This window comes from Thermobia domestica, chromosome 14 (genome assembly GCF_964235325.1).
Source record: "Thermobia domestica chromosome 14, izTheDome1.hap1.1, whole genome shotgun sequence".
NCBI lineage: Eukaryota > Metazoa > Arthropoda > Insecta > Zygentoma > Lepismatidae > Thermobia > Thermobia domestica.
This window is the reverse complement of record NC_137467.1, coordinates 28,742,003-28,758,469: the sequence shown is the minus strand read 5'-3', so window position 1 is coordinate 28,758,469 and position 16,467 is coordinate 28,742,003. Positions and strand designations below refer to the sequence as shown.

The 16,467-nt window shown below is 35.5% G+C and overlaps 1 protein-coding gene across 2 annotated transcripts in view; it reads right to left on the bottom strand.

The window, feature by feature from the left end:
- The window catches only part of LOC145669597 (putative protein phosphatase 2C T23F11.1), a 48,910-nt gene extending 40,519 nt beyond the window's left edge, over positions 1–8,391 (bottom strand). The window contains exon 1 of one of the 2 annotated variants that reach the window (XM_081737818.1): positions 8,077–8,391. In XM_081737818.1, the coding sequence (XP_081593944.1) occupies positions 8,077–8,119 (43 nt within the window). In that variant the 5' untranslated portion in view covers positions 8,120–8,391. The remainder of the gene's footprint in view (positions 1–8,076) is intronic. The other variant, XM_081737819.1, reaches the window with a different exon arrangement.
- Between the last annotated feature and the right edge of the window lie 8,076 nt (positions 8,392–16,467).

Genomic DNA, 16,467 nt, shown 5'->3' with positions numbered 1-16,467 from the left:
AGAGCGCTCACCACTGGTATGTGATGTCCCTGCAAGCGCCCAGCTCTCAGCTTCGATTTAAGTTCTCGCAAAGAGGATTTTATGATGAACAAATACCGTGTGCGTGGGTTTTCTCGGGAATCGCCCGTTTCTTCATTCTACCAAGTCGTTCATTAATGTCATCAGCATCTCCCTTAACCTCGGTAAATAAACGTGGATTATTAACTTTAAAAAGTATGAAACTCCAGCTTTAACGGGATGTAGGCTCACGCAGTTACATAGCAAACGCAAGTTAATAATGATGGAAGAATTAGTGTAATTAAGACAATGGGAGGGAACAAGTTCCCATCACACACAACAACATCAGTGAATGCTCTATCACTGAGCCACCGTGAATTCCGTATTTTTATCTCATGAATTGGTACACAATACGTAATTACTTCCTTGTACGATATTTTCCTCATCTTGGGATATATATATGCAAAATTGTAGGAGATTGACCCTCGGTTAGAGAGGTTCTAAGATCGATTGTCGCATGGCTCTCAATATGGTTGTAAGTGACGTAAACATATTTACGGCAGCTAATCTAAAGCATATTTACATCCATTTGTTTCTCTTGTGAACTTCTGAATCAAATGAAATATATTATTCATACCACATTTGTATCAGAAAATACTATTATTAATAAGGCATACCGGTATACTATGATGATATTGCCATATTTTTATGTTGTTATAACATACTGGATACTGTCAGTAAAACGAGTGCATTCGCTACATGCAACATTTCCCCACTGAAAGCTTGCTTTCTAACCGGAGCACAGTGGTTCAGTACGAGCAAAAAGCTGGCCAAAATCCAATTTTTGAAAAATGCGTTAGAAGGACACTGGTTTAGTGTATGGGTTACCAAATACCCATGGTTTCCTATATATAAACAATGAACACGAGTAACATGTAATGTGTGAGTTAGAAGTGATGGAAGTTAACCATTGTGAACATGTCTGTGAAATAATTGTCAAATAGAGTATTTGTCATTCAAGTTCATGACTTGGTATCTGAGAATATGTGGTCACAAGAAAGATGTGTTGTATATGGTACCAACATATCTCTCAAGCACTGCAACTGTCCAAAGTGGCTATGCAGTATCTTCCATATCTACGTTTCCTCGAACAAAATATGTTAATGTGACAAAATCTAATTTCCTTTAGCAAAAGGTCCACAAAATTGCAGAGATTTAGTATAGTGCCCAGCATTCCCCAGCAGAGTTATTGAAATGGCCTGAAAGAATAACCCATAATGAATTGTTTTTCAGGAAGTTTAGGTGCGAATATGTGCGAATTCGTGAAATACGTGTTCCTTTGTGATTGTGTGTAGTGCCAGGACAATGAAATTAATTATTCCTACTTTTTACGTACAGGACGTCTATAGTTCATAATGAAGCTGAGACACATGAGAAAATGAGAGGAAAAAAAAGGACATTGTCAGAGGGAACAAGCACGGCATGTCCAGACATGGGTTTTGACGCTATTGGACCTGGTGATCACCCAGCCAACGTTAGTGAAGACATTCGACGAACTGTTTCCAGGTTTTGCAGCCAAGTGTACCAAAACTGTATAAGAGTGGCAATAATCATGACATCTTTTGAAGACACATACAGAATTGCTTGATGGAGAACTGACGTTTAAATTCCAGAGACACATGGAACCTCGCTCAAATCTTGGTGGTCGTCCATTGAAGGATTCCAGAGAATCTATTGACAGAACCAAACGAGGAAAACGGAAGACTTACGCACATCTGCAAGCACATCGAAACTGGCCTTTGCTGCCAAAATGAGATTTCGGGCATCAGGACAAGACACAGCAAAAGAACTTCGTGAGATGACAGAAATAATTCCGACTAGAGTTTGTGAGACAAACGTTTATGAGCGCAAACAACCAGAGCCCTTTACCCAAACCTACACCAAAGAAGTGACGCTTGCATTTTTTGAGGTAGTGATGGAAGTACAGGTTACAGCGTATACAAGCAGAGCTTTTAGCAGGACATGGCATTATGTTTGAAGAAGACTTGCTGTTTGCGTCTTTCGTGCCAATTCTGCTAGTTGTAGGCGAGGAAATTGTAGTGTGGCAGAATCCTTAAACGTCATCAACGAGATACTACTGCCCTATAAGATTCGGTTTTGCAAGGAAAACCGTGACAACACATAAAGTCCGGTGCATCGAACAGCAGATCCAAGATCTCCACCCATCAACTGCGAACGTCGATGGAACCCAATTTACTGTGCATCACGAGGTCATTCTCGCTATAGTCGATGGAAAAGTGTGTAATGCACTCATGAACAACAAATCTCCTCCAAAGTGTCATATCTGCAAAAACATCTCCCAAAGAAATGAACGATTTAGAGAGAGTTTCTATGAAAGACGTAAACACATCCACATTTCGCTTCGGATTGTCAGTGTTACATGCGTACATATGATGTTCTGAGTGCCTCCTCCATATTGCATATAGACTTAATTTCAAGACATGGCAAGTTCGAAAGAAGCACTAGGAACTATTGGAATCACGAAAACATGAGATTCGGAAGCAAGTTTAGAGAAAAAATGGGCCTTAATGTTGATAGACCCAAAGCAGGAGGTAGTGGAACAAGCAAGGTTAGGAACACTGCTAGATGTTTTGCGGACTCGCACCAATCTTTACAAATAACGGAGTTTTCTGAACAACTGATTACACGTTTTTCGGTGATACTATCTGTAATCAACTCTGGGCTTGATGTTGATCCCAACGCTTTTCACAGTTATGCACTGGAGACAGACAAACTCTTCGTTCATCTTTAAAATTTGTTTCTATATAGTCTGCTAGTGTCCATAAAATTCTTGTTCATGGATCGGCTGTGATACAGAATGCCATTTTAAGCTTTCTGAAGAGACACGGCTTAAAGACTTACGCATATTTAAGGAAGATCACTCGCGCAAATTCTCTCGCACTATTACAAATCAGGATATGCTGCATATGCTTCTTATTACTTTTCATTCTTTCCTTTCGAGTATTAGGCACGTGGCTAAGGGGAAGAAAAGACGATGCTTGTCACACGAAGGACGACTGCTGTTGAAGACATCGCAGCGTGGATAGGGAGAAGCCAACGCGGCGTCCAGCAGCCGAAATAAGAAGGCATTCCATCTGCATTCAGCGATATTGACAGTGACAGTGATGATTGACAAAATCAATTCTCTTTTTTCATTTGTGTGTGTGAGTGTAATGAAAATATTTAGCGTGAATGTGGCGCAGATTTGTTTGTGTTGAGTGTACTGACGTAATGCATACCAGTACACAGTACTTTATCAGTGTTTACGAACATTTTCTAATAACTCTCTCCTTCAGATAAGGTTAGTGCAACCGAACGATAAACGTGTTCGTCAATTCTTAGTACTATAAATATACAATTCTCGCATATTTGGGACTTTAGAAGCATTTTGTACATTGTTATAACCAATTATAGATTTTAGCCAGGTTTTTGCTGTCCTGAACCACTGTGCGGAAGTTTGACAACACTGCACTGCGGACTTATTGGTTGATGGTATCCGCCAGTTAGGCTGACGTGAACTAGAACACCACAGTTTAAGGGATTACCACATATAACCTCCCTATTATATGAATCTCTTCGATGTTTTAGTCGTGTCTTCAACTAGCTTGTCTGCAGATCTAAACGTGATGGCGGCAAGGTTTTAGAACACAGATTCACCACCCAGAGTCCATGTCCGATGAACTACGATAAAGTAAACTATTTCAAACTATTAATTAACCAAAATACCACTTGCATATAAGGATTTTAATTTCTCCTTCAATCTTGCACATATAAGGACTTAAGAATTCCAGTGTTACTTATTTCACAAAATATAGCTGAGCGAAGGGGGTTAGAAATCCCACGGGACTCATTGTTTTCTACCTTTATCACAATTTAGACAAAAAGAAGGTAATCGGTTCTGGAGCCATAAAACGAGTTGGGAGAGATACTAAATGCTTTCCGAGAATTTCTTCCAATAATCTACATTATAAAATAACAGGGAGGCAGAGCCACTCCATACACCCAAACGAATATTACGTTTTTTAGAACATATGTTATTAGAAGAAATATTTCAATGCGACTGGAATTTTGGTTAATTAATAATTCCGAATAATTTATTTTTTCGTAATTCACAAAATTTGCCCTAAAAAAAAGTAACCAGGAATACTAACATCAGACAATGCAAAACAATATACCCACTGTGAACAAATGAATTTCAAAAAACACCACATTGTATGCCTCAAAAACATTTTGTAAACACACAAAATCCGAACACACATACAAATACAATAGAATTAAGAAACAGAACACTAAGGAAATGTACACAAAACTAGGGATGTGCCGATATATCGGTATCGGTGATATCGCCAACTTTTGAGAGTATCGATATCCAGCAAATGTACACCGACATTTACCGATATATTTTCCGAACTATTTTCCATTAGTTTAATATTAACAGTGACACTTATATTTCATCGGTTTCTTTTAGACTTAAAGTTGATCTAAAGTATTATCAATCGTACAATCGATTTCTTTATGCATGTATACGCCTTTGATTTGCACTACTCGTACTCAAATGATATGTTTGCTATATCCATGCCAAAATACTGGTGAAGAAAAGCCAAAGGTCGTCAGTCAGGATCATGGGCACCCGAAGAAAATTTTCTAGGGGACGAGGCATTCCATGGTTGCTATATTACGTAATATTTAATATACGTGGTTTGCTATATAACGCAGGGCTCATAGTGGTCTGGTCTCTTGTAAATAGTTGAAAAGTGACCAAAAGCCTAGAAAAAGTGACCTAATGCACACGAAAAGTGACCACAATCTCATCATGCCCCTTTTTTCCTTTGTCAATTTCTCCATTACCTCTCTCTGTTGTTTTGTTTCGTTTTTTTCTTCTTTACTTCTTCCTTTCTTAGATTTTCTAAGTACGCTTTTTAGTTACGGTAAGCAGACTTAACAGATGTAAGAAACTTCTGAGTAAGTGGAACCAGTTCTGGCCTATTTCCGAATTTCTTAATCCCAGACATTATATTTTACTTAGCATTGAGAGTTCTCAAAGCCATGAAATATTCAAATTCATCACCTATTCTTAAGAGCATACAAGAAGCATAACACAAGACGAACATCATGAACCACACAAACACATACACACAACGTTGGGCAGAGCGTTAACTATTACGAGAGAAAACCAAAAGACCATTACGATACAAAAAAGAATAGACACAGAAGGGTTCTCAACCCCATCTTGAGAGCTTAAGCATCCACCAACCATCCACTGTACTTTAGAAAGAATAAAAGCTGGCTGTTTCACACGTGGCAGCAAGTACTGAAGCTTTCAGAAGAGTAATGAGTAACAAGTTTCTGACTTTTTCCATTTATTTTTTTAAATTTCTCTTAGAAAACTGCCAATGCAAAACATAAATCATACGAAAAAGTCACTTTACCTCCCAAGTGACAAATTTGAAAAAAAGTAACTTTTAGTGACCAACTTGAAAAAAGTAACTTTTACATTAAAAAAGTGACTCGCTATGAGCCCTGTACTACGTATACATTTTCGTGAGCCAGTGGGTCCAACCCTGCCCTTCCGCTTCGGGTGCCCATGGTCAGGATAGCACACCTGTAATATGAATCCCAATCGAGACAGAGGTTTCGATTCAAAAGAAAATGTTATGGAAGACACACACAAGTCGCTCACTTTGTCATTATTTTCCCCTACTTACTGATTTAAAAAAAAAAAAAAATCTAAAGTTCCTAAATAGTTTCATTGTTTACAACATCGCTTAAATAACTTTTTTTTAAGGTATACACAGCAAAACCTGGTTCAGCACGCATAACTTTGTAAACAATAAAAATTCATAATGGTAGTATCCGTTTCAATTACATGCATGTAATAGAAACTAGTAAATACATTGTAACTATCAAAGTACATTATCACTCTAAATTCCAATCACTGTCTCTTAGAATTAAGTTTACACTGTATAAATATTTGCTGCTTTTTAGTTCATTTTAAGTGAGCTGGATTAACTTTAGAGGAAATATATTTTTTGTGTGGAACCTAATATGAAATTCAGCTTTTTGTCTTTGTTTATCAAATTTTGGCCTTATATCTATCTATTACAATGCTGACATTTCATTATTCTGGAAATTTCTGATAATATATAAGAAATATATCCAAAAGTATCGGCATCGGTGAAAAAGTGGTATCGGTAGTCCTACATCCCTACACGGAATATACGAGGTGTAAAGCTATATATTGCAATATATAAATACTTCAACCGATTCACACAATACAGTTACATACCACGTCTACCGCCAATGAACAATTCAACATCGACTGCGAAAACGAAACTGAATGGAATTTCGAATAAAATAAAACAAACTAAAAATAAAATGTATGCACGTAAAATCGAAGAAATAACAAAAAAAAACTTCATTTAACTAAAATTATAATTAATTAAAATATCATTATTACCTTACGTATAAAACAATAGACCTATATATGACTGGCGTAGTAAACAAACATGGTAGTGGACTGTTGAAAGATTGAAGTTCAGTGTTCTTAGTTTTGGTAATAATATAGCTAATTAAACGATAAAAAAAAAAAAAAAAAAAAAAAAAAAAAATCCAAAAACTGGAAGATATGAACACAGAAAAGAATAAATAATGAAAAGGAACCGAAACAAGGTAGCACGTAAAACGGCATTACTCGAGCAGACGGTTCTACCAAATTCTGACACATTCCCCACATTTTCAGGTTAAGTTAGAGCTTCGTATTTCTTTCAGCAGAGCATGCACTAAATAAGCTCCATTACTATTTGCAGATTATCTTCAGGAGGGTTCAGTATAAATACAATGTGGAGATATGGCATAAAAACTACAATGCATAAAACACGAAACAACATGTGCTAATTGGCCACTAAAAAGCACAAATAAGTCAATGCAGGAGCGGAGCAGGGGAGCCCGAGAGGCAGCGAGGGCGTGCGTCCGTAGGGGCAGGCGCGTCAGTGACGGGGATATACGTATAAACGAGGATAGTGGAAAAGCCCATTACACATACAATACTTTCACTATCATTCAAAAATCATTTCAATACGCTGCGCACTGGCAGTAATTACTTATATTCACACTCTCATTCCTTCACGCAAACTGTTTTACATCGTATTTTACCTATAAATTTCCTATTTGGTAGAACCCGTTTGCTCGAGTGAACCATGTAAAATATATTTCGTTAGTTTTATGAAGGGGGACGTGTTCTAGAACCTTCTCCTTGATGCTACTCTTTTATTTAATCATTATTACCAACCTTGTCACGAAACTTTTTGACACGAATAAAACTGTGAAAAGATTTATAAAATATAGAGGTTACATCTTATAGCTAGTTCCTTAATATATGCTAATACCTTAACTTGATCACTGTTTGGGACCTTCATTAAAACCCTACACATGTATATAACAAAAACTGAAACTTATTTAATGACCTGCTTCTCATGATATATTTGTACTTGCAAATATTTATGCGACTTTGTATGAAACTTTTTAAACTTGGCAGTCTAACTCATTCTGAAAGATTACATGAAATCAAAAGCTAAATACTGTATGAAATTACTGCAAGTGTTAAGTGAAAAAAAAATATATGTATTTATGATTTTATTAAACATTTATGGCTTATACTCTGTATACATTCTATATAATCTATTAGCTTATCTACAGAACACTGACATTGAAATGCACAATTCTGCCTATATCATAAATTATTATGAACGAGACGGATAGAGATACATTTATTTCATTCATTTTGATTGTGTTAATATAAAATTATCTTTCATTTAAGACAACATTTAAAAATGTAACACGTATTCTTAGCTCTGGAAAAAAAAAAAAAAAAGCAGTCATTCTTATTTGCTGTACTCGTTTGTTTACCCACATACAGATATAGAAACATTACAATGCACAGTCGGCGACTTAGAAATTAACCCTAAGTGGGAAGTAGAACAGACATGCCATGCCTGGACTTCCTTCTTATTCATTTCTTACCTATCATACCACGTAGTACCAAAATTTTCGATGAGTGTATCATGCAGCATACTATCAAGACAGGTTAGCACAATTTACTACAAATTATTTTCCTGTGTAAACACCACTGTAATCTTCACACAATTGCCCTCTGAACTACTCGCCATTTCAAGCCATCTAGCAGACAAATTAAGAAGCATTGAAACAAAAGAAGTTCGCGAAGTGCATGGCTACCATGGAGTTTTCCTGAGCTTTCAATTCTATTTACCTATTTTTAATTATTATTTTCACTATTCAATTTCAGTCAACATGCTTTTAAAATTAAAGTTACTTGGAGTTTATTTATATAAATAACGATTGTGGTTAACGTTCATCAAGTAAAGACGTGTATGACTCGAAACGATTAGCAGATCGTGTGGGTAATTGTTTCGTCAATACAACATAAAATTTGCGATACTCCACATAGCAGTTATAAAAACATCTTAATTTTTTGCGCCGCGTTGCTGTACCCAGAATTTTCCAAAACTTGCCCCCATTTGTCCCATTCCGTAACTGTTTTCTTGAACGCAGGTCAAAATCTGATTTTCATTAGCGTTAATAGCCATAATTGATTTTACAAGTTTTGCATTTGCGTTACAGTCCGCAACTTTTGCTAAGGGTGATAGAAATTGTTGTTGGAACAGGTTCAAGTTTTCAGAGGGGTTAATACTACAAGCAGTGATGTGCCGTAAACTATAATTTTACGTCTACGCGATTGTCTACTGTAATCTATACGTAATCTACATTACACCTTTTCCCGTGTAGACTATGTAGACAACCACTATCAAATGTAAGAAACAATTTCGTTGCTCGTTTGTTCATATTTCCTCATTCAGTCGTTTTGCTTCGGGGCAGCGAAAGATTAGGGAAACGACTAACATATAAAAAGTAGAGGGAATTATCTAATCTGTATGTTTACTGTGCTCTGCACATACCACTTCCTTAGATTTTCCACTTCGATCACTGCTTTTATAATGAAATTTACAAAACTAATTCTCACCTGTGGGCTTTCAGTCTTGAATCTGCTGTAATTGCCAATTTTTTCTTGCATGTTTTACAAAATGCATAATATTTTTCATTTTCCTTCATCAAGACGAAAATAAGTATTCGAAAGTTACTATTCGCTGGTCTAGGCATTTTATTTTGTACTCAATTTCGCAAGGTAACGACAAAATAAAGCTCCTTTCTTGTCCACGATGCCATATTAAATTTGGTGTTGTTGACATATTCTACACAGTCTATGGTGTTTACATTGTCTACGCATAGTTGACACGTAAACGTAAACTATCGTTTTTTACGCGTAGACGCACATCTCTGACTACAAGCCACTATATCTATGTAAGACGATAAGTCTACTTTTCATAACAAAATACTTCCACCTATATTTTTAGGGGAAAAGGTAGAATTAGATTGTATTTATAAGAGAAAGAGTACAGATAAAGTGTAAAATCAACTTCTCATGCTACATCAATCATTTCCTTAAACAAGTATAGTTTTATTGAGAAAATGTAGAAATGTATGTTGAGTTTGAAAGTTTTGTTGGGAGTCCGGATCCAGTGGATCCCCGTGGGTGTGTCCCTGGTGATACGGAAATGGTTCAAAGATCCAAGCATGGAAAACATGTTTTCTCTGTATCTCTTGTTAATACTATATACAGGGGGGCATTTCAGATTTCGCTTGAGGGGGGCAAGAGCACCACTGACATAAGACTTTCCCGTTTTATACTAGTATATTAGTATACAATCGATTAAAGTATATACATTCCTCAAACTCTTGGGGGAGCCAATTGAACCCTCCTGCCTCCACTAAATAACTGCCCTGATTATATAGCAGGAGCAGCCAACTTTTTATGTTTGATGACTACTTTTTATTCCAGAAATCAGTGGCTATCTACTTATCTGTTTACTTCTCTGTTAGAGGAAACAATAAAACAGTCAGTGATAAATACAGAGTACTCCGCAGCAGAAATCATTTTGTATTCTCGAATTTGCGAAGTGCAACTCCGTGATTACAGTGCAAAGACGTTTCAGGTTGAGGTACCAAAATGATCCTCTGAATGGTTGGAACATTTGCAGATGGTATCGACAGTTTGTAGATACAGGATGTGTATATAAAGGAAAGAGTCCTGGCCGCCCTCGTGTTCCTGAAGAAAATGTTGCACGAATTCAAACTGCTTTCCAACGTAGTCCTTCAAAATCAACTCGTCGTGCCAGACAGGAGTTACAAGTGCCGACAACAATAATTTGGCGTGTTTTGAGACGTCGGTTGGTTATGAAGCCGTACAATTTACAGCTGTTACAAGCTCTGCGCCCTGATGACAAACGCAAACGTGTGGCATTTTGTAATGAGATTCTGGATGCTATTGACAATGATAACACTATTGCATAACGCATCGTATTCAGTGATGAAGCGACTTTCCGTGTTAGTGGTCAGGTAAACAAACAAAATGTTCGAATTTGGTGCCTACAGAATCCACATGCAGTCATTGAACATGTACGAGATTCGTCCAAAGTCAATATGTTTTGTGCGATATCCCGATCATCTATTTACGGTCCATTCTTCTTTAATGGAAACATGGTTAACAGCCAACAGTCTCTCGCTATGTCACAAATCTGGTTGTTTCCGAGGCTGCACGAAGACAACTTCATTTTTCAACAAGACGAGCTACCCCTTCACTGGAGTCGTCAAGTGCGTGAATATCTCAATGAAACTCTACCGAACTGTTGGATTGGTCGTCAAGGAGCTGGCGGCTTAGCATGTCTCAGCTGGCCTCCGCTATCACCGGATTTGAAACCCTCTGACTTCTTCCTGTGGGGTTTCGTTAAAGACAATGTTTATGTACCATCACTCCCACAGAACCTGGGAGAGTTGAAGAACCGGGTCCGTACAGCCATAACATCAGTGACACAGGACATGCTTGCCCGAGTATGGGAGGAATTTGAGTATCAATGTGATATTGTTCAGTAGTAATGTCAAGATTTGTCAACGACAATAGCTTTTATTGCCCCCTTAATTGCTTTTATGACTGTATACATTTGATGTCAATATGGCCGTGTGGGCCTTAGGGATGTTTTAGGGGAGATGGTTTTATTACCCTGTTTGTTAGGTGGTTAGACGGGTTCCTGGAAAAGGTTGAGTGTTAGGAGGGATGGAGTAGTTTCTAGAAAAGAGGTTGAAGGACATGTATCATGTGATTTTGATAGGGTTGTTTCTAACAGCTATGCTATGATCAAATTAATTATTCTTTTATTCTTTTATTTGTATTTTCTTAATAAATTATTCGGAACAATTGTAATGGTTCGCTTGCTAAACAAGCTCCTTATTTATTGGATCGTTTGCTAAAGCATACTCTGCTTATTTATTGGGTCGTTTGCTGTGCAAACTCTTGTTAAATTTGATTGTGATTATATTAATTAATTCGCTTCATTAGAAGGTCATTCTTATTTGCATTCTTTTAATAAAGTAATCGGAACAATTTGTATTGGATTGCTTGCTAAGCAAGCTCCTTATTTATTGGATCGCTTCATTAGAAGCTCATTATAAAAATATTATGTTCGAACAATATGTGAGCATACTAGAAACGCTTGTTGTTAAATTTGATTGTGATTATATTATGTTTTTTCCCAAATCGTATGCTAAAGCATACTCCATAGAACAATTTCTGATTGTGATTATATTAATTAATTTGACCATTTGCATAGCAAATTCAGAACAATCTTTGATTGTGATCATATTAATTCTTTGTTCTTTCGTATTATTTATAATAATACTCGTTGTTATAAATTGGAGGGAATAAACTTTATTCATGCGGGACACATTGTGGATTCTCCGTCTGAAAAACGTCGTGTATAAAAACATGTATAGTGCGGCACGATAAACATTGCTGGTACATATACAGAGCGTGGTTCTTGTACGTCTTTTGCTGGTGAACTTAAGACATGAACTGAACTTTTCGCGCGCTTTTTGGAAACTCGTTGTGCAACAGGGAAAGATGGCGTTGTTGGGTAACAGGTGCGTGTTAAAACATGAAGACAAATACAAAGGAAAACCGACGACGCGTTTAGTATACACCACAGAGTGCCGACAGAGTAATAAAAACAAGTTTGGCGCCAGGGTAGTTGAACACAAGACATTGTCGGCGAAGAATACAAAGAGGATTGAGGTTGTGGCAGGTAAACATGTTGAATCATGCCCCTATGATAATTGGTAATAAAAACAAGTTTGGCGTCAGGGTAGTTGAACACAAGATATTGTTGACGGCGAATATAAAGAAGATTGAGGTCGTGGCAGGTAAACATGTTGAATTATACCTGTATGCTAATTGGTAATAGAAAGAAGTTTGGTACCGCGTTAGGTGAACACAAAACAATGTCGATGGTGAATACAAAGGAGATTAAGGTTGCGGTAGATAAACATTACAGAATACCGACAGAGTAATAAAAAACAATTTTATTGGTATGTGAAATGACAATAAAAAACATTGTCGGCGAAGAATACAAAGAGGATTGAGGTCGTGACAGGTAAACATGTTGAATTATACCTGTATGGTAATTAGTAATAGAAAAGAAGTTTGGTGCGGCGTTAGGTGAACACAACACATTGTCGATGGTGAATACAAAGAAGATTAAGGTTGCGGTAGATAAACATCATAGAATACCGACAGAGTAATAAAAAACAACTTTAATGGTATAGGAAATGAAAATAAAACATTGTTGACGAAGAATACAAAAGAAGTTTGGCACCACGAATGGTGGTACATGACGCGACAGTGAACGGAAATACAAAAGAACTGTTGATCCTGTTGAAACATGAAGCGGCATTGAATACAATAGAAGATTGTCACATTGATATGATACCGAATGAAAACACAAAAGAAGTTTTGCAGTATGAACTGTGTTGACACTTTTCTTTGTACGTAGATATCATCTAATTGATTAGTACAGGATATGAATAACATTATTGAGGGAATACCGTTGTAAAATGTGAATGAACGTGGTACAATGTGAATAATATTGACGATGTTGTTTCAAAAAGAATGTTTGATCAATAAATGATACATGAGAACATAAATGCAATGTAAGTATATGTTTTCTCCGTCCCTTATACCTATTGAAAGTTGTATAGAGAATTGGGAAAGTACATTTGAAAATATTTTAAATGATGTAAGGGGTGTGTTTTAAAGTACCACGTGATGTGACGTCGACATAAGTTTTCCTTATATACTGGGTATGATGAGAAGACTAGCATAGTATCATCATGGATTCGTCTGCCAGTACAGTACAACGAGAAATTCAACTTTGCAACGAAGTAGATTGGGATTCTTCATTTGATTATGTTGAATCTCCCAGCAAAAAGTTTAAATTGCATAGAGAATCTCCGGACTTGTTTATTGATGAAGAAACTTGCTATTTTTCGCCGGCTTCTCCAGATGTTATTATAGAGGAAGAAACTTGCTCACCGGCTTCTCCAGATGTTATTATAGAGGAAGAAATCATTGATTTAAGAGAAGAGCCAATATTAATTCCAACTTCGCCCGTTGGATCAAGAACAACTTCACCAGTACCAGTAACAGGAACACCGGAGCAAAAGTTTCAAGTTCCAGCAATAAAGTGGACACTTGCAGAAGAAGAACAAGAAGAAAGATCAGCATCTCCTGATTTATTTAATGAGGAAGAGGAGGAAGAAATTTGTAAGCTATTCAGTGAGATAGAAGAGTGCAAACCCAGCACACCATCACCAAATGTTTCACCGTTGGACTATCCATCTTCACCCCAAAAGGTCCCATTGAATTTGCGTGTGCAGTACCAGTGCGAGTGTAGTAGTGACTTTGTAAGTGAAACATGTGTTAAAGATAGTATTTTAAAGTGGGAACCGAATACAGTTTTACTATGCCCTGGTTGTACCCTAAATTTTTTCAATCAGTTCGGGCACAGGTGCCTTCTTGTGAATATATTAACTCTCGAAGCAGAAGCATGGAAAATTATGGCCAGCAAAAATGTGAGAGACAATGTGTATTCAAATTATGTGAAATCGCATTCTGCTAACAAAAGAAGTGAACATTTATTTCATGAAAACTATGACAACTTATTAAAGAATCCAAATTATATTGAAGGACTAGTGAACATTTTATTAGAAAAAGATAGAAACGCTGCAAAGTGATTTTTTTGTACATATATATATATAATCTGTATATATTATTTTCTATGTGTGTGTGTGTGTGTGTGTGTGTGCTTGTACATATATATTATTTTCTATACTTGTTTGCTTGTATATATCTTAATCTCCAAATAAATATATACGAATTTCATTTCTTGATTTTTATTTAATAAAAGAAACTTTCCTAAATAAAAGGTATCATTGACATTTTACAAGGTGAAACTCATTTACGGTTTCTATCGTTATAATTGGTATTTGATGAGTGTTTTATATTTTTCTTGATTTTACTAATACTTTGAAGTATTTAAAAGTTTGATGAGTATTTTACAATTTTGCGATTTTGAAACATAGATCCTCAAAGTTTGTGTAACAAACAAAACACATTGAATAAGAAGAGTTTATGTAACGAAAGATCCACATAAATAAATAAGAACGAATTTGTGCAACAAATATTTGATGAATTACACTCTATGAGTATTGTGTTAAGAAAAGTAAGCAGACTTTCTGCAAGAATTTTTATTATATTCACAATCATAGATTGTTCAGAGTTCCACAGAAAATTTTTAATATATTTACAATAAAAAAAATTAACACTGACTTTGCAATGAGAAAGGATTTTCTAAGTTCACACTTAAGTGTCCTTAGTATTTTACATAGTAATTATTTAACACTACATAACTATGTTGATGTAAGAGTATTACGGTAAGTAAAACGAAATAAGAAGATTGTTCATTGCATTCTTAATACGTTCACACAAAGTGTTCGAGTAAATAATTACGAGATATTAAATAATACAAGAGAATAAAAAAAATAGTAATATTATAGTATGATTTATATACTTACCTTACAAATACAATAAGTTTCACATACATGTGATATAAAATGCAGAAACTGATTTTACAAACGCGAATCATAACATGCAGAAACTGTTTTTACAACATGAATCACAACATGCAGAAAGTGTTTTTACAAACGCGAATCATAACATGCAGAAAATGTTTTTACAAACGCGAATCATAACATGCAGAAAATGTTTTTTTTACAAACGCGAATCATAACATGCAGAAACTGTTTTACAAACGCGAATAATAACATGCAACAACTTTTCACATACATGTAATATAACATGCAAAAACTGATTTTACATACAAGCATCATAACATGTAGAAACTGTTTTACATACAACCATCATAACATGCAGAAACTGTTTTTACAAACGCGAATCATAACATGCAGAAAGTGTTTTACAAACGCGAATCACAACATGCAGAAAGTGTTTTACATACAAGCATCATAACATGCAGAAACTGTTTTACATACAAGCATCATAACATGCAGAAACTGTTTTTACAAATGCGAATCATAACATGCAGAAAATGTTTTACATACAAACATCATAACATGCAGAAAATGTTTTTACAACGTGAACCACAACATGCAGAAAGTGTTTTTACAAACGCGAATCATAACATGTAGAAACTGTTTTACATACAACCATCATAACATGCAGAAAGTGTTTTACAAACGTGAATCACAACATGCAGAAAGTGTTTTACATACAAGCATCATAACATGCAGAAACTGTTTTACATACAAGCATCATAACATGCAGAAACTGTTTTTACAAATGCGAATCATAACATGCAGAAAATGTTTTACATACAAACATCATAACATGCAGAAAATGTTTTAACAACGTGAATCACAACATGCAGAAAGTGTTTTTACAAACGCGAATCATAACATGTAGAAAATGTTTTACATACAAGCATCCTAACATGCAGAAACTTTTTACAAACGCGAATCATAACATGCAGAAAATGTTTTACATACATGTGCTATAAATGTCGAAAAGTGTTTTCAAAACAAAATACAGAAACGTAAACTAAAAATACAACTTGTGAAAAATGAAAATTTAACTTTCAAAATTAGAAATGCAAGCTGTCAAAACTAAAAATACAACTTACGAAAATGAAATTGTAACTTTCAAAATTAAAAAATGCAAGTTGTCAAAACTAAAATGCAACTTGTCAAAATGAAAATGCAAGTTGTCAAAATTAAAATGTAACTTGTCAAAAATGAAAATTTAACTTTCAAAATTAGAAATGCAAGTTGTCAAAATGAAATTGTAACTTTCAAAATAAAAAATGCAAATTGTCAAAACTAAAATGCAACTTGTCAAAATGAAAATGCAAGTTGTCAAAATTAAAATGTAAC